The 19,339-nt window shown below is 38.7% G+C and overlaps 1 protein-coding gene across 6 annotated transcripts in view; it reads left to right on the top strand.

Annotated features, from left to right (window-relative positions):
• The window catches only part of PCYT1A (phosphate cytidylyltransferase 1A, choline), a 135,077-nt gene that overhangs the window by 5,034 nt on the left and 110,704 nt on the right, over window positions 1-19,339 (top strand). For 3 of the 6 annotated variants that reach the window (XR_008911757.1, XM_056797171.1, XM_056797172.1), the window contains exons 3-5: window positions 11,827-11,924; window positions 12,623-12,731; window positions 14,056-14,101. The exons of 1 other annotated variant lie outside the window; for it this stretch is intronic. Coding sequence is in view for 4 of the 5 variants with exons in the window: in XM_056797171.1 (XP_056653149.1) it covers window positions 11,862-11,924; window positions 12,623-12,731; window positions 14,056-14,101 (218 nt within the window). In the remaining variant the exon portion in view is untranslated. Of the gene's footprint in view, window positions 1-11,826; window positions 11,925-12,622; window positions 12,732-14,055; window positions 14,102-19,339 lie in introns of those variants that run through there. 2 more of the 6 variants (XM_056797173.1, XM_007493864.3) reach the window with 2 other exon arrangements.

Here is a 19,339-nt window from a genome sequence, read left to right as displayed (position 1 = left end):
AAAAGGATCCATATATTCTAAAATATTTATAATCGATCTTTGTTATAATGTTATAATGCTATAACAGTCCCCCTATCTGTTGGGGAATGGTCAGGTGATGGTATATGAATGTAGTGGAACATTATTGCAACATAAAAAATAATGAAAGACATGTTTTCATACAAACCGAGGAACAATATACAAACTGAAGAAGGATGAAGAGAGCAGAACGAGGAGCACGATTTATATAAGTGGACTCTGCTCATCTGATTGGAGGGCAGAGCAAAAGAGTATTCCCAAAGCCTATATAAAAGAGGGCTCACAAGCTTAGCGGATTATATTCCCATCTCCATCATCATCGGGGCCGGCACTGGGTACCAGCTTCTTGAGGGCAGGAGCTGTCTTTCCGTTTATGATGTTACCAGTGGTTAGCACAGTGTCTGGAACACAATAGGTGCTCAATGTTTATTGTGTTGTATAATGTAAAGAAAAACAACTTTGAAAGGCTTGAGAACTATGATCACTGCCATGAACAACCATAATTTTAGAGGCCTGAAAAGGAGGCATCAGGTATTGCCTGAGAGGCAGTGAAACTTGTAGTATGTGCTTTGAGGCTGTTGTTATCCCAAATTCCTGTTCATATTAGAAAGTTGGCTTTCCAGAGGGTCGCTGGTTGTTGGTTTTATGGGCAACTCTGAGGTGCTGGAGACATTGTTCTTAAGCTTTTGCTCATGAGCCTTTATCAGTGGGCTTCCTTCATGATTACCAGTTAGGCTTTTAAAAATGGGTACTGCCAAAGTGGTATAGTAAGAATAATTGCTACAAATCCTTTGCTCAAACTTTGGGCCCACTTGCCCACAAATTCAGAGTCCAAGGAAAAGTAGGCTCAAGCTTAGAGAGTTCTTGGGGCAAAGGGAGAGATTCACAGCAACCGATTGTAGGAACTCCTTTTCTCTCTTATTGGTCTTCATGAAGTTTCACTTAAGTGAGGGGTAGCTTTCTGCTGGTTATCCTTATAGAGAACTGAGCTTGCCTTCCCCTAGTGTGTCTGGTTTGTTCTTTGCTTCCACTTTCAGCTACTCTGGTTCTGGAGATATTATTATGATGCCCTGGGAAGTGTGCATTCTCGTACCCTTCAGAACTCACAAGGTGGTCCTCTGGTCTGTGGGGATCTCCTCCCCCCAAGGGGACTACTTCCCTTTTTTGAGGAGGTTGGCCGGAATCGTTTTCACCACTAGGCTGACCAGAGAGTCAAATAGATTCCAAACTGGTTTATTGTTTTATCCCTGGTAGAGTATGACTGAATCTCTTCAACTAATCCCAGTTCACTTACTCTGTATAGCATCATTTAATTCCATTCAGTGGCTTTTGTTCTTTCCACAATGATTAAGAACTTTTTCTATCTACTTTAAAGCCTTTGATTGATTGATTCAAAAGAGGAGCTCTCATCTGATGAAGGTAGTTACTTTAAGACTGCCTCAGGGGCAGCAGACAGCACAGGAAGATCAGGCCTGGAGTCAGGAGGATATGAGGTAAAATCTGGCCTCAGACACTTTTTACCTAGGAATATGTGGGCAAGTCACTTAACCCCAATTGCTCTTTTGCCATAGAGTTTCTAGGCTAGAAAGTAAGGGTTTAAAAAGAAATGGCTCAATAGACCCTTAGTCTCTTAAGATCCTAGAGGAACAAAATGAGACATGCATGTTTGGACTTGGCCAATATGGTGGTTTGTTCTGCTACATGGATTTTGTTTTCCAGTTTGTTGAAGAAAGTACAAGGGTACATAGAGGGGAGCTAGTGATAGGGTTACCTCCAAAAAAAGAAGAAAAGAAACACCAGAGTCTTTAGGCATATAAAAAACTCAAGGGAAGCACTGACAGGAGTTCAGAAGGAAACATAAGCAAGAAACCTTCAAAGTAACCTTTTGAATTTATTATACACTTTTAAAAAGCAAGGTGTGTGGAACAGATTTGTGATTTCAGTTGTAGGCCTCTTATTCTGTTCTATATATGGCAATTTTTCTTGAGGGGAGTAAGGTTCATCCAGACCTGAATAAAAGAATCATGTTAAACATAATGTGTGAAGGGAAGGAAGATGATTTAGCAGTACCAGATAACAAACTATGCTATAGAGCAATGATATTTAAAATTATTTGGGATGGGAGTAGCTAGTGGCTCAGTGGATAGAAAGCCAGGCTTAGAGAGAGGATTTCCTGGGTTTAAATCTGGCCTTAGATACTAACCAGCTATATGACCTTGGGCAAGTCACTTAATCCCAGTTGCCTAACCTTTACCACTTCTCTGCCTTGGAACTGATACTTGGTATTGATTCTAAGACAAAAGGTAAGAGTTTTAAAAACTTAAATTAATATTATTTGATACTGATTTAAAAATGGAAAAATTGATCAGGGGGACAGATTAATAAAGCAAAATCCCAGAAACAATGGGAAATTGGAGAATAGAGCTTGATAAACTTAACTACTCCAACTACTAGGGGAAAGACACTATTGAACACAAACTTTTGGAAAAACTAGGAAGCAATCTGGCATAAATTAGGTTAAAACCATCATCTCATACTATATACAACAATAAGCTCCAGAAAGATACGTGTAGATATAAAAGGTCACATCATTAATAACAAATCTAAGTAACAATTTGTGGCTATGATTAGTAGAGGCATTATTGATTAGGCAAGGAATGGAAGGGATCACAGAGGACGGAATGGAGTTTTGATTGCATAGATATAAAGGCCTAGAAATAGGAGGTCCTGGGTTCAAATGTGGCATCAGACACTTCCTAGCTGTATAAACCTGAGCAAGTTACTTAACTCTCATTGCCTAGCCCTTAATGCTCTTCTAGCTTGGAACCAATACAGAGTCTTGATTCTAAGCCAGAAGATAAAGGTTTAAAAAAATCAGAAAATAAAACCCTAAAATTTAATAGGGAATTGATTCAGGTATATGAGAGCAGAGGTCTTTGTCCAAAAGATAAATGGTGAGAGGAGGGACAGGATGTCAACAAACATGTCAGAAAATATTCCATATTGCTAAGCTAGAATAGATGAAAATCGGAAAAGCTCCAAGGTTCTTTCTTGCACCCATTATTTTGGCAGGGATTTTGGTAGGAGAAGATGGCAGTTATTGGAGGAGATGTGGGAGAACAGGCATACCAGTGGAACTTATGGATTTGTGAATTTGTACAGTCATATTGGAGGAAAATATATCCAGGAAGTCATTGGACTGTTCATACCCTTTGACCCATCAGTGATATCCTAAAGAGTTAAAGAAGGAAGACTCATGACTGTACTTTTTTTTTTCTGTAAAGAACTGGAGAGTGGGTAGTAATCATCCATTGGAGAGTAGCTGAATAAGTTGTGTAAGAATTTAGTGGAATATTGTGCTGAAATGATGAAGGGGTCAAATTCAGGAGGACCTGGGAAGACTTCAGTGAAATGATGCTCAAGGAGTGAGCAGAACCCCTAGAGCAATTTGAACAGTGGTGAGGAGCGACTTTTAAAGATCTGGAAAATCTGTTCGGTGCAGTGACTGACCACAACTCCATGTGAGGACAATGACAGGACAGGCTTTCTACCTGTTGATAGAGAGGTTGTAGCTTGGAGGTAAGGAATGACACATACTTTCAGCCTTGGGCAACATATGATGTGTTTTGCTTGACTATGCTTGGTGATTACAAGGGAGTATTGAGGAGGGAGGGCAGAGAAGGTGAATAAATATTGATAGAAAAAAAGGATAATGAAAATATCAATGAAGCATTTTTTAAAGGTGCCACTGAATAGCAGGATTTTGGGGGAGAGATAAATAGTCAGGATAGCTTTAGAACTAATAAGCTGAATGTGAGCTATCTTTACATCTACTTATATGCATATACATTTAAAATAAGCTATATATAATAGAAAGTTGTTTCGTGTTTATTCTTTGTATAAGTAAATGCTTATTTTTGTTGTCAAGTTTGGAATAACAAAAAAAATCTAAAAATCACCAACTCATTTCAGACCCATACTTAATAGGAATTAACTGCAGTATGTACACAGTGTTAAATGCTGGATAACAATCTCAAGATTAAAAACAATTTTTTTTGTTGAATTTTATTTTATTTTCAGATCAGTATTTTCTCTTTCCCACTTTTTCCTTCCCCTATTTTGAGAAAACAAGAAAAAACAAAACCCATTATAAACATGTAGTATATAAACATACATAGTATCAACAAAATGAATTCCCACATTGGACATCCCTCACCCACCCCAATATGTCATACTTGCAGGCCATCACCTCTTATCAGGAAGTGGGTAGCATATTTCATTTTTCTCAAGACTTTTTAGGGGCAGCTAGGTAGCATGGTGAATAAAACAGCAGGCCAGGAGTTGGGAGGATCTGAGTTCAAATATGGCCTCAGATATTTCCTAGCTGTGTGACCCTGGGCAAGTCACTTAACCCTGATTTCCTAGCCTTTGTTGCTCTTTTCTCTTAGAATTAGTACTGACAGAAGGTAAGATTTGTTTTTTTTTTAAAGATTTTAAACTGAAATTAAATGATTATGATGGATAGATGGGTTTGTAGACTTACTGGTTTCACTGTTGAGTATACCGTCTGAGAGGCAGCTTACAAGGTTAAACGCTATCCGACTTTTGTTGTTAAACAGTAACATACATTTACTTATAATAAGGTAAAGAGAAATGTTGAGGACCAGGGAAAAGGTGTCCCTAAACTTAATAATCTTATTTCTTCACCCAAAACCCACTATGGGTCCTCAGGGACCGTCTTCATAGATCTGTAGGCTACACTATTCCTATTCTGTCTCACTCTACCAAATAAACTAACTAACCACACTGATCTACTGGTCCACAAATTATTGATTGACTAGCGAACAGTTTATCAGGATGAGATAGCTAGAAAGGTGATGAGTTCACCCTTGTAGGCCAGAGGCCAAGGGCCAAGATGGCTGGCCTGTCTTCACTGGCAGTTTACTGGGTCTTGGCAGCTCACACAACACACAGAGTCAGGATCTCGCAGAAATACAGAAGCTCACAGGATCATGGGAGATGGTAACTGGAGACAGGGATAGAAATGATCTCGGGAATCTCTGAATGACAGGAAATACAGGAACCTCTGGGTTTCAGCAGGTAAAGGTCAGTTACCTTCTTTAGGCATAAACAAAATGGCCAACAGGAAGTAACCTCTCCACTCTCCTTGACATCCAGCTCTTTCAGGTTCTCTGTTTGATCCCTTCCCCAGATTCTGGAACTCTTCTTTCAGTTTTGTGTGTGTGAGCAGACCCTCCTTCAAATCTTTGCCTTTTACTTATGCACAGTCCCGTTTTTGCAAATTTTGCTTTTCTTCATTTTCCCCCTTACAAAAGAGTATTTTTTTAAAGATACTTTGAATGAATCTGCTTAAAAATAGAGATGGATTAGATAACTATAGTCTCTTTATAGTTCCCCTATTCTTCATAGATAATTTTTATTTTTAAAAAGTTATAGCCTTTTTTTATATCTCTTGTATACAGCATGGAGAGTCCTAGGGTAGCTGTGAAATTGAATGGGAAAAAAATTAAATATTTTCACCAACATTTGTTTTCTTTGCAATCCTATTGTTCTATTTTGTGCATTTAAAAACATTCCTCAAAGAAGGGGTTGATAGGTTTCATCAGACTTGGGAGGCAGGAGGTCCATAACAGAAAAAAAGATTGTTGATTTTAGACAGACACAGAAACAAGCAGAAGGCAGAAGGAACCAGATCTGTGGCATCAGGGAATGAGCTGTCTAAGAGATTCAAGAGAGAATTAGCCTTTGCAGCTGAGAGTGAGCTATGGAGAGAAGCAAATCCAGGGGGTGTCAACTAGAAAAAACACAGAACTATTAAATAGCCAAAATCTCTCTTTAATCAAGGGCTAAAGGGGTTCAGCGCTAAAGGCCTCAGCGCTAATAGGCCATGACAACAGAGCTGCCCCCCGAGACTGCACAGACGCCCTGGTCACTGCCCCCTGGGAGTGCCACCGACTCAGGATGGACTCTGAGGAACAAAAGAACTTGGGGAACCTCTATACCATTTGGGGAGTCCAGGGACAGGGAGAGATGATTGACATCACTATAGCTACAAGGAAAATGGGAGTGTTCAAACGACACCAATATGATACAGTCAAGCTTGGGAAAGGAATCCTAGCTAGAGGCTAGGGTGTAAGAGAAGGGGCTGCTTCAATGGAGACTAAAGGATCCTTAGCCTATGCTTGGTCTCACCCAACTAGGATTGTCATTCCCCAGAGGGTCCCCCACTCAGTCTATTCTGCTAGCCTGGAATTCCCTTCAGAGTAGATTCTCTTGGGAACAGGGAACAAGGATAAGCTTTGGGGTCTCCAATCTATAAGCTAGTCCTGAAACTTGGGGTTCATCAGATCTCATTAGGTAACAAGTTTGGGATTCCTAGATTCCATGTTGACAGGGGTTAGGATGACTACACGAGAAGAGAAAGGACATCAAGGTCCTATGAAGCCGGAGGAGAGTGAGTTGCACGTGATTACATGTGTTCCCCGTGTCTATCACTGTACTCCAAGTCTGTGCCTCTTTTCTCCACACGAATGACGCATAACTATGAGGGGAATGTTTTATAGCTCCTCTTCCTTCTATGCCATCTTACTCTGAGTTAAATTGTTCCTCTTGCCTGACTACTAAGGTTAAGTGCTTTGGTAGGTGCTCATGAACTGTAGTGTAAGCAGTGAATTTACTTAGGCTACTTTGGGACCCTTGAGAGTAGTTACCTTCTCTTTGCCCCCTTGACCTACAAACACGTGGAGGCCAAGTTGGAGAGGTAGTAGCAAGTGACTTTGTATGTATTATGTTACATACATGTATGTATATACACATGCGTGTTCATGTACACTCATATATTGTCACTATATTGCAGACACTTTGAAGGCAAGGACTTGTTCCCTTTTTATCTTTGTTTCTCTAGCCTCAGGCACTGTTCCTGGCAAATGATAAGCACTTCACAAATTCTTATTGAGTGTCAAAAAACTTCCAACCTGGATACTATTGTAATTTAATTCCTAATTTTTATAACATAACTGCTGTGTGGTTTCTATCACATCTAACACATCTGTGCTCATAGAAATATCTCATATACTGTTATACCTGAAAAGAATCTTTAGAAATCATCTAGTTCAACTCCTTCATTTTACAAATGAGTCAGTGGAGGCCCAGAAAGATGAATGGCTTTTATTCAAGTTGACATAACTATTAAGTGGTGAAGGGGGTCTAGAGCCCAATACTTATTACTCTTGTTTGAGTGCTCTTTACACTATCATCATAGCTTATCCTTTCAGGAACAACTCTAGATGTTATTTTTCTTTATGATTTCACCATGTAGAGAACTCCTGGTGAGGAAAATTCCTCTATCAATATGGAACATATTTTTTTAGAGAGTTGCCTAGGGCACTGAGGTTGTTACTTGTTTAGGGTCACGTGGCTATTACAGAATGTGTGAAGAGGCTGGAGTTGAATTTAGGTCTTCCTGACTCTGAAGATAGTGTTTTTTATTTTGCAAACAGGATTAAGTGCCTTGCCCAGGGTTACATAGCTACTAAGTGTAGGAGGCCAGATTTGAACTCATGTCTTCCTGACTCCAGGGCCAGTATTTTAGCCAGTGTGTCACTCACCTGTCATGATAGATCTCTTTGTCTACTATGCAGTGCTACCATTGGTAAGAGGAAGGAAATTTTTTTTAATGTTCTGAGCAAAGGATATTACCAAGAATATCAGAAAATAAGTATGACTAGTTACTGATTAAGGATGAGAGAGAATAGATAGAAAATCTGAGTGGCATAGTATTAAAATTGATATATTGAAAGAGCATTAAGTTGACTAGATCCTCTATGGAAGAATAATAATGAACAAGAAGGCTGGCAATGGTTCATATTGCCTTTTTGGAGTGTCCATCCATGATGAATTCCTTCAGAATATCCAGAAATGATCTAATAGTTATGATTTCAATCATAAATGTTGCAAGTACATTGTTATTAGCACTAAAAACATTTTCTCTTGTTTTCTCAGGACAGTTTGTTCTGTGTCGTAGCTGCATTTGGCTGTTTCTACTATTGATCCTTTGAAGAGCAGGGTAAAGAAAGCCCAAAAAGAAATGATGAATTTTTAAATTTGTTTATATTCTGAGCTTACAATTCAACAAGCATTTGCATATCTAGTCAATTAAAACAGAGATCGGTGGACAGTTTGGCAATTACTGGGCCTACCCTGTATAGGGCCAGATATTTTTAATTTTTTGTTTCTTATTTGTACTTCTAGAATTTCTAATTCATTGTACCCTTGAAATTGACACAAATTTTGAATAAAATAGCAGAACCCTAGCTCTCCCAAATCAATACTTTACTGGTGTGCACATTGCTAATTCATTCAGACTGACTTGTCTGAATTTGTTAGCTTTTTCATAGGATCAAGCAGTCCTTAGCATAGTGGACACTCAGTAAATATTAAATGATGCTTATGGTAACATCTTTTTCAGCCAAACTTGTAAATGTGATGAAATGGAAACAGCGCCAAACAAGGAATCTGAACAACTGAGGTCTTGTCTCTTGTCCTACCTTAGGCATGCCACTTCATTTTTCAGGGTCTATATTTGCTTTTCAGAGTTAGCTGACCTATATAAAGTGTTTTTTCATGGGTCCAAAATTGTAGGATTTTCTCCTTTTTATTTATCTTACACACAGGCATTTTTTTTCACCTAATCTAAAAGCTCCACTTGTGCCTGTTAAACGTTATTCTATCTGTTATTGTACATTTGGTATAAATGCTTTGTGATATGACTTTGATGAGCTAGTAAATGGATTGGAAACAAAGTCTTGTGTGTATTTTCTTAATTGTCTTGCTGTGTCTCCACGATATTCTCTTTAAGTTTTGCTATGAGGGTTCAGAAATCATTGAGTAGCCAACCTTAAGTCCTGCTGCTATATTGACATCATAGTACTTGCTGTGACTATATCACGCGAAAGCTTGGTAAATTCTGCTCTGGCTGGCTGTCAGCAATAATCCTACAATAACAGACTTGTGATCATCTGAACTAGTTGATTATTTTATGACCAAATACTCTTATCTAATTTTGTTATCAAAGATGTCATTGCTACACTCTTAGAGCTCTTGGTTGAGAAGTGAAAGACAGTTCAATGAAATTGATCTTCTGTTTCTTCCCTGCTTAGTCATTCAAATTTCAGATATTGCTGAGTGTTTTAACAAGCTGACTTATTTTTTATCTTCAAGATATTTCCATTCAAATATCTAAAGTTTTTTAGTCCTTAAATACAGTTTATTACAGTTAAATACAGCTGGGTCTACATGTCTGCAAAAAAGCCTAGCTTTACCTAAATCCAGTTGTCACATTTTGCACAAAAAAGAAAGGTTCCAATCCCCACAGTTTATAAAACAAACTTCACAAATCACAGTGAAATGAACTCCCTAAATATTTCTGATCATAACTGTATTTGTATATATTCTGTACATTATGAGTCTGTTAAAATGAAACAATTGGACGCTTAGAAAAAATGACCTTGGACTTGTGAATTTTAAAACTACTCCACCCTACTCAGACCATACTTTAGAAGATCTGATTTAGCTATCTCCTGATTAGTAACAATGGAGATGCTTGGTTTAACAGAATCAAGTCTTGGGAACTCTATATTTCTCCACCCTACTTAGTTTAACAAGGTCAGGAATGTCTGCACCATACTCAAGGATTAAGTATTTGAGAAGATAGCCTTCAACAGACATGTGCAGAAAAAAGGACAGACCCCCCTGGGCTTTCCTAAGTCAAGCTAAGCTAACATTGGTACAGATGAGATGCAGGAAAGTGATGTAAAACCGTCTATATAGGGCAAGTCACTTGTTCTCCTTGGGCCTTTTTCCCCAGAGAGGTGTCTCTGGCTGACAGTGTGCTAAGCATTCTGACATCTTGGCGTGGTGGCAGCTATTTGTCTGGGTTTTGGTGGTGAGTTTGCCCTTGAGCTAATTCAGGTTCAGGCATCTTGGCTAAACCCTCTTGGAATTCAGGCTGATTCTTTCCTCTTTTTCTCTCCAAAACTTTACCTTCTAGAGCCTCTAATATTCCTGCCCAGCACAAGCCAGGCAGGAGAAATCCTATACCCTTTTCCTTCTCCCTTCTTCTTAAATTTATTTCCACTATATTAATTAAATCACCATAAATTTCCAGACTGACTTGAGTAAATTTTTTGTTATTTGGGATATCCATGGCGACCAATAATTAATATAGTTTAGGTCACAATGCTAAAATTATCCTTTACAGACTTGAGGTATTTTTTGTCAGATTTAGAATAAAGGGTAGATTATATACACCCTTATTACAGGGACATGATGTTAAGGTGAATTATTTAATGTGAATAATGCATGCATAGTTCATCATCTATTCGTGATAGTGACACAAGGTTAGACTCTTCATTTGAGTTGACATCTGATATTTGAGTTAGTTTTCTTGGTTATTTCCTATTATGAATGAGGCAAGTTCAGAAGGAGGTCATAAATTATTAATAGAGTACTCCATATGACAATCAAAATCATCCATTTGCAATGTAACTAACTAGAACTTTTAAAATATTTACTAAGGAAAAACCTTTCTAGTTTCAGTTTTCTACTTCTTCCCCTTCTCTCTTTTTCCTCTCTTTATTTCAACAAGGATTTATACAACACCATCTCTGCCTTAAAGAAGTTATATTTTACTTTCTCTGTGGTTACACTGAATATCTAGTGTGAGTAAGTTAGGTAGAAAGAAAAAGAGAGCAGGAAGACAAAAGTGGGACCTTTGGGTAAAGTTGCTTCCCAAGTAGACCTGTAAAAAGAAAATTCAGTAGCTTTAAAAGTAGCAACATAACCTTTTTAGTATAGCACTTGGTGGAGCATCTGCTATAGATTTTCTTTTCTTCAAAAAACAAAAATCCCTTACCTTATGTCTGATTATTAATTAGTTCTAAGATAGAAGTGCAATAAGGGCTAGGATCACATAGGGAGTAAGTGGCTGAGGCCAAATTTGAACCCAGTTCCTTGCCACTCCTGGCCTGGCATTCTTTCCTCTGTGCTAAACACCTGCCTCAGAGGCTTAGGAGACTTATGGGGAAGGGACTAGAGATCAAAAACCTTTATGTATTTGAAAACTGATTTAGTGCCTATGATTTTTCAGTTAATGTTTGGATACTTTTTATTCTTGACATGTACAGGCTTCCTATTGTATCCTCTCCCATTTTTACTTTTTCTTTTCCCTGATCTGATCTCTGCCCTTTCAATTGTCCTGTGTTCTAGCTTTCCTCATGATTTAATATGAAATAGTAAAAAACCAAAAAAAAAAAGGAAAATGAGTTAAATGTTTCCAAATTCAATCCTATTTCCTCACAAATAAATAACTAATATTTGATCCCCACCTTTACTCAAGATGTAAAAAATGAATGATAATTTTTTTTTTGGTTCCAATAGGGAATCCAAGAGGGAAAGTAAGGGTTAATACTGTGTATTGGTTCCAAAGCAGAAGGGTGTTAAGGGCTGGGCAATGGGGTTCGGTGATTTGCCCAGGGTCACACAGCTGGGAAGTGTCTGAGGCCAGATTAGAACCCAGTCTCTGGGTCTAACCTCTCAATTCACTGAGCCATCTAGATGATATGACTACAAAAACAAGATTGAGAAGGTATCAAGACATAATGACCATTAAACCATTCCTCAATTCATTTCCACATTTAATAATTGCAAAGCATGACTCTATGCCAGGCATAGAGTGAAGAACATTTTTTTTTTTACCCATGAGCAACTCTTCACCTTTTTAATTTTCAGGAATTGCTGGTGTTGCATCTCATTTCAGTCTGTAGATGGAACAGCCACTTTTAGGAGCTGGAAACTTTCTGAGTTCTTGCGGTGCCCAAGCCCGACAGGCAAGATAAACTTCTTAGACAAGTGACCTTCAAGATAGGGTGAGAGGTTTGAAACTCAGCCCAGTTGATTCTTATAAAACAACTCTATATAGGTTCACCACTTGTTCCCGGCCCCTCCTTCCCCTCCCCCGCCCCTTCTCTAGCCCCCAGCAGTATACTTTGGAGTTTCCGTTTTGTGAAAATGATGTCTTGTTGAAGAATGGTCATAAGCTTATAAAAGAGGCATGAGAATCAGGGTCGAGCGATCTGAGATCAAAGCTGGCTGCAAAGTTACCTCCAGCCAAGTCAGGAGCAGCCTGGCCTGGACTTTTGGCAGCTGCTCTGGAGAGACTGAAACCCATTCTGATAGTCGCGTGTGCTCAGATATATATCCCCTACATGAAGTCTGTTTCCTTCTCTCATCCACTACCGGCCTCTTTGGGCTCCCTCCCTGCAGCCGCTTGGCTGGTGGGTCCGGCACTCCGCAGCTTCTCCTCTCCCTCCACATCCCCCTTTTCGGCTCATCCTACTCCCTTCCTCTCCAGTTTCTGGCTCAGCTCCTCCCCCTGGCCCTGCAGTGAATGCGGAACCTTGGTAGCAAGTCTGGAAGTTCCTAGTGGGAAGGCCGGGGGTGGGGGGAACCTCCCTTAGGGGGAGGGCAGTAGGAAGGGAGTTTCCGGTTTGGTGTCAGCTGCCTTCCCGCGGTCCTCTTCCCTTAGTCCTCCGCTAGTGACGCGGCGCCACAGGGAGTTCTCGAGACCGAGGGGACGGCGAACGGCGCGGGCACCAGCAGGCAGGCATGGCGGACGGGGGCAGCGGCCGGCACAGGTAGGCAGCTCTGGGCCATCCAGCGGTGACGGGGCGCCGTGGGCTGGGGGCCGGGGACAGGTTTGGGGGAAGGTTGTGAGGAGGGGGCGGGGCAGGGCGGAGCTGGCCCAAAGAGTGGTGGAGTGGGTGGGGCTCGGGGATAGCGGGGTCCGAGGCGCCCGACGGCAGGGCGGGGTCGGTGTCCCTGAGAGACTTGAGAGTCGGGGTTTCTGGTTTCTGGCCTAACTCTTACGTGAACGAGCTGTTTGACTTTCACAAGTCACTTCGTCTCCATGAGTCTTAGTTTCCCCACTGGGTGAAATGAAGGAGCTGACCGCGGGGAGGAGGCAAGGGCTAGAGAGACGCTAGAGAAGGAGGGCCGAGTGGGGCGGTGAAACCAGGGGTCCTCTCCGGCTGCCCTTTGGAGACTGGGAGGTGCTTGTCATTGATTGGGGGTGGTAGGGCCGACTTGGGACACTAGATTGCGGTTGACGTGATCTGGATTGGGCTATTGACAGTGGCAGTTAGAAGTGAGGTTGACGTCCGGCAGAGGAGAGGATGAACACCCGCAGAAGTAGCCCTAAAGGGTCGGGAATCTAGGAATCGGGTTACGGGATTGGGCTGTCTGCTAGAGGCATTTTGCTCTAGCAGGAGAAAATTGTTATTTAAGAGAATACTAGGGAGCGAATATTAAGCACTTATTGTGTGCAGAGTATTGCCGCAGCCACTCACGGGAAATATAAAGTTTAGATTAGACCAGATTCTTGCTATCAAGGTGCTTATGATGTAGAAGAGCTATATGTATATGATTGACACCACTGGATTTTTAGTAGTATGTGGAAAGGGACAGTGATAGTGATACCTTAAATTTATATGGCACATCTCTACCCCCCCCCCCCCAAACAAACAAGCAAACAACGCTTACCTTCTGCCTTAGTATCTTATTTTAAGACAGAAGAGCAGCAAAAACTAGGCTGTCTGTGCTAAGGAACTTGCCTAAGGTCATAAAGCTAGACAGTGTCTGAGGCGTTTTGAGCCCGTCTGCCTGACTCCAGACCTGGCCTACTGTCCACTGTGCTATCTAGCTGCTCTGTAGCACATTTAAATGAATAAATTCGAATGAATAAGTGACCCGTCTAGAGGAATGGAACCCCCGGCAGGGCATTGATCCCTGGTCAGTAGCAGTGACCAGCAGATAATTAAGGAGTACAGCTGTTTGAATTTGCAATTTGTTGAATTGTCTATGTTGGATGGGGGGCAGACCTGCCCAGCCCAAGTGGTGTTTTTAAGACAAAGTTCCATGGGTAATCAGAATTCGATGGTAGCTACTGGTTTTGTTTTCTAGTTATTTCCGTTTGGACCAGCTCTACTAATCATGCAGAGAAACCGAGGTAATTCTGAGTTAAAGTCAGTTTACTTTTTCCTTCTCATACCCATCAGGCAGAAGTTGCTTACTACCTATAAATAACAACAGCCAGTGCCTCCTGGCTTGAGATTGGCCAATTTTAAATTGTCACACACCATGTCCAGGCTGGTATCCAGATAATTATCCTCTTATCCAAGTGTAATTGAATGTATCAACCCCTGTGGTTTTGAATTTGGGCAAAAGAGTATTGGGGGAGGGGCATTAAGTTAAAAACCAAGGTGAAGATAACAGTATTTTTTCATATTCATGTTGAGCTGATTGTGCCTGCTTTGTCCCATGCTTCTTTAAAAAATTTTTTTTTCTGACTATGGTAACCAGACATTGGTAGAATCAATCCATCTGGTTTACAGATTTTTTGGGGGTGACAATTTCCTTATCCTTTTTACTTAAAAGAAAGTTATCAAGTCAGTTACAGTTTTGGAATCAGAAGATATTGACTGAGTATTCACAGGTCTGTCTCCAGGTCAGATTTTCTGTCAGAGTAAGATGTCTTAGACAGTGTTAATGAGAATTCACACACAGAGCTCTGAAAAAAAGTATGGTAATGCTATCATAATTAATAAGAAAGAAAAAGTATTCAGCAGTAATAAATTGAAAAATTAGTAGTAGGAGTATATTTTTCCTTGTTTATTATCCATTTTCTTCATTTTAGAAATCTTGTAATCATAGAGTTAAATCTGGAAAGAATCTTCCAGGTAGTTTAGTCCAAACTCTTTTGTAGATGAGGAAACTGAGGCACAGAAAATTAAGTAACTTGCCCAATTCCCTGCTTAGCCTTCTTTCCATTATATTGTGAAGTGGGTGGGGACAAGTATCACACCAATTTTATAGATGGGAAAACTGAAACAGAAATTGTTAACCATTTTCTCATCAAATTAGTGACAAAACTGATCCTCTTATTTTCTAGGAAGGTTATTAATTACTTTTTCAATTAGCCAGAAACAAATTTATTTGGTTTTTCCTGTTTCCTCTTGGATCAAGGAACTTTTTGTGCTTAAAAAAAGAAAACTTTATTATGAACTTTAAAAGCTAGTAGAAAATTTATAACACTTAAAACTATATTTTTAAGATAAATTTTGACATGCAAGCAGTTATAACCACTAATCCATTTCTGATTGTTTTGTCCACTTTAGTACTCATATATTCTTTTTAAAAATATAATTGAAATCAATGAAAATATTTTTCATCTTGCTCATTTAAATTCACAGTATTTCATGTCTTTTCCTATTTTATATGTCAGATTGGTTATTTTTAAAATTTCATTGATATTCTGTTATGTTGTTATATCATACTAAGAAACGGGTATATGCTGTGGTCTCTCTTTTTCTTAAGAAATAATGTTTTGTTTTTACAGTAGTTTTTATCTTCTTTCAGACTTAAGGTAGGGAACCCTTTCTCATAGGACTTTTCTATCTAATTGGGCTGGGGGAGTTCCTTTAAAAAAAAAAATATACACACACATTGGAGCAACTAGCTGGCTCAGTGGAGACACATCCAGGCCTGGAGACTGGAGGTCCTGGGTTCAGGCTTGACCTCAGATATTTCCTGGTTGTGTGACTGGACAAGTTACTTGCCCCAAATGTCCAACCCATACCACTCTTCTGTCTTGAAACTAATACATAGACTCCAAGATGGAAGGTAGGGGTTTAAAGTGTGTGTAATCATACATATATTTATATTCCTAATTTATGTCTTTTATATTCTGTTTTCCCTTTCCTCTTCCCAGAGAACCATCCTTTCTAACAGATTTTTTAAAATAACAACAACAAAAAAAGGTTCAGCAAAACTGATCATTACGTCCAAAACCAACCTAAATCCTGATACTGCATGCAGTGTTTATTTTATTTTAATTTTTAGTCTGGGTCTTATCTTACTGAGACTGGAAATATGGTGGCTATTCCTACTATTGATGGTCTCCATTGCAGACAAGAGCTGGTTAGCTCCTCCTTAACCAGTCTAGTATTTTATCCCTTCCTTCTTCCTCCTTTCCAAGCACATATATTTAGAGCATTGAAATTTAGGACTCTTGAGATCTCCCAATTTTCTCCATTTAAGCATCAGGGATTACAAGACTCCTGTCACCTTACCCAGTTTATATGCATTAATAGTCATGGGATTCCCTCACTTCTCTCTTCTCACCTTCAGGAGAGAGATCTTTGGGACCAAACTGGTTCTTTATGACCTTGTAATTTTTATTTTTCACTGTTTTATGGCAGTTATTCTTTACATTTACATTGTTGTCATTGCATATATATTTTTCCTGGCTCTTCTTCATTTTGCATAAATTCATGGTAAATCTTTCTTTGCTTCTCTGTATATAGTCATCATTTTGGTCATTGTTACAGCACAGTGATAATCTGTTACATTCATGTACCACAGTTCATTAAGCTGTTTCTCAATGGACATTACTTTGTTTTTAGTTCTTTGCTACCACAAAAAGTGCTGCTACAAAATTTGGGTGTATAGGGAGCCTTTTTGTCAGTTACTTCCTGCAAGTAGAATATTTTCCTAGTACAGGAATCTTTCTGTCAGAAGGAATAGACATTTCAGTCACTTTATTTTCTTAAGTTAAAATTGCTTTCCAGAGTAGTATAAATTCACAGCTCTGCCAACAATGCATTAATGTGCTTTCTTTCCATAGCTCCTCCAACATTTACTATTCCCAGTTTTTGTCATCTTGCTAACTTGCTGAATATTATGATTTGCATTTTCTTTATTATTAGTGATTTAAAGCATTCTTTTATCTAATTGTTTATAGTTTGAAGTTCTTCACTTGAAAATTATTTGTACATATTCTTGAATCAGTTTGCCTATTAGGGATTGTTTTTGTTCTTATAGCATAACTTGTCAGAAATATTAAATACAAAATTATTTACCAATTGATGCTTCCCTTATCCATAATTCATTAATTTTATTCATGTGTAGGGGCTTTGTAACTTCATTCAATCAGAATCATTTATGTCTTTTGGCTTAACTATCCCTTTTTTGCTTATAAACTAATCTACTATGCATAATTCTGAAAGTTAAATGATCTTCTCTTATCCTTTTTTAATGTTATAATCTTTAATATTAAAATAACATATCCACTTTGAATTTATTGCAGAATATGATAGAAGATGTTCATATAATTCTAATTTGTACCAGAAGGGAATTTCTTTTTGATGGAGGTCTTGGTTGTGCCTATATCTATAATATTGTCAGCAACAGACAGACTGGAAAAGCAGTATGGTCTAATAAAAAAATAAAGGATCTAGGTTCCTATCTCAATTCTAAATCTAATCATCTACCATATTTTATCATTCATTTGTCACTTTATACAAGACTAATCAGTCTGTCTTCTAAACCTAAACTGGTCACAAAATTCTGTACCTTGGCCTTCCCAGTTTCTCTGTCATTTAAATGTTGTGACTTGCTTTTTTCATAAGTAAAGCAAAGCTGTGATGTCACTTACTACAATCACCTTTTAATTACTTAATAGCTGATTTGTGGCAAGCTTTAAATTTGGACCAGCTTCTTCCAATTCCTGGCCAGTATACATTCAGTCAACACAAACTGCTTTTAATATTAGTTTAAGCAAAACATAATTAGTTTTAAATTACAAAAACTAAAATTGGCAGCATGTATTCTGAAACCAAATGTAAATAATGTCTTTTAAAAATCTCTTTTGAGATGGCTGTACAGTCAATTGCTTGTGATAATTGAGAGGTTGCCTGTATGATGACAGGTAAACCAAATTGGCAGGTATATAAATCTGAATCAGAAAGTTGTAATGGATTGAGGTTTTTTATTTTTAGTTTTGGTCACCTGCCAGGGAGTACAGGGACCTATTGGTCTGATATATCCAATCCACAACTGTTTGCATGCTAGGTTTCACTCAGGGTCTGCTAAAAATAACATGATCTATTTAGGAAGAGTCAAGTGTATGTTCTGGGTGAATGTGGTGCTTATAAGTAGCTCATGGGCTGCTCTGTGCCCAAAGATGTCTATCATAGATAGATAATTTAGATGTACTGGGAATTGTGTTTTTATAAATATTCGTACTTCCTCTGAGTAATAGGATGTAGGTAGAGAATGCAGTGTTTTGAGTCTTCAATGGGGATAGTGTCAAAAGGGGGAAAAACATCTTTAGGAAGAACTGCTACAATTGCATTGATCTAGACATTGGAGCTGATTTAGATTAGCTGCTAGAAGTTTTTGCCATATGACTTTTTCTTTGTGGATGTGTGAACTGATTACTTCTTATGATTGCATTAGAAAACTGACAGCATCTCTTGGGCCTTGGAAATTGAGGAAGCTCTTAGTTGAAAGAAGTTAAATTCTAATCTTATGTTGTTGAATTGTTTCAGTCATGTCTGACTTTTCATGGCTCAATTTTGTTGTGTTTTTTTTTCCCCTCAAAGATACTGGAACAGTTTACCATTTCCTTTTCCAGCTCATTTTTACAAGTGAGGAACTGAGACAAAAAGGGTTAAATGACTTGTTCAAAGTCACAAAGCTAGTGGATGAATTCAGATTTGAACTCAGGAAGATGAGCATTTCTGATTCAAAGACTAGTGCTCTATCTACTCTACCACCTAGCTGTCTATAAATTGGCTAGAGGGATTCTCTAATAAAGGATGGTGTTGGAGATTGTCCAAACTTTGACACATTTGGTACTTAATAAGTATAAAAGAATAACTGTATCGAGACTGCCTGGAATATTGGTTAGAGGGAGTCAACACCAGAGTCAGAAAGACTAGAGTTTAGATCCTACCACTGACACATTCTAGCTATATAACATTTGGAAAATTAGAATATCTCGGTATCCCTGGAAGCTCTCTATAAGATTATAAATTAAAGACAGGGTGCCAATTGATGGAGGAAATTTCCATACTGAGAATTCTCCACAATGATAAAAATGACAGATTCTGATACACATCCCCCTCCAAAAAAAAAAAAAGATGGTGTTATGATTGGACACTCAGAATATCCCAGATGTCAAGGTTCAGTTTTAATAGTGCCTTTGGAACATGTGTATAAATTCTAGTGATCTTTACCCAGATGGTTCATTGAGATAGCCACATTGATAATCCTTGCAGTTTTTCTCATAGTATAACTACCCTCATAATCTGGCTAAGATCTCCCACTTTTGTATCAAAAAGATTATTCCCTTCTCTAGCAATGGAGTCAACTGTATCAGATTGGAGCTTGTGGGTTACTTTAG

This window comes from Monodelphis domestica, chromosome 4 (assembly GCF_027887165.1).
Source record: "Monodelphis domestica isolate mMonDom1 chromosome 4, mMonDom1.pri, whole genome shotgun sequence".
Lineage (NCBI taxonomy): Eukaryota > Metazoa > Chordata > Mammalia > Didelphimorphia > Didelphidae > Monodelphis > Monodelphis domestica.
The sequence above is the reverse complement of the archived record's forward strand: the minus strand, read 5'-3'. Positions and strand labels throughout refer to the sequence as shown.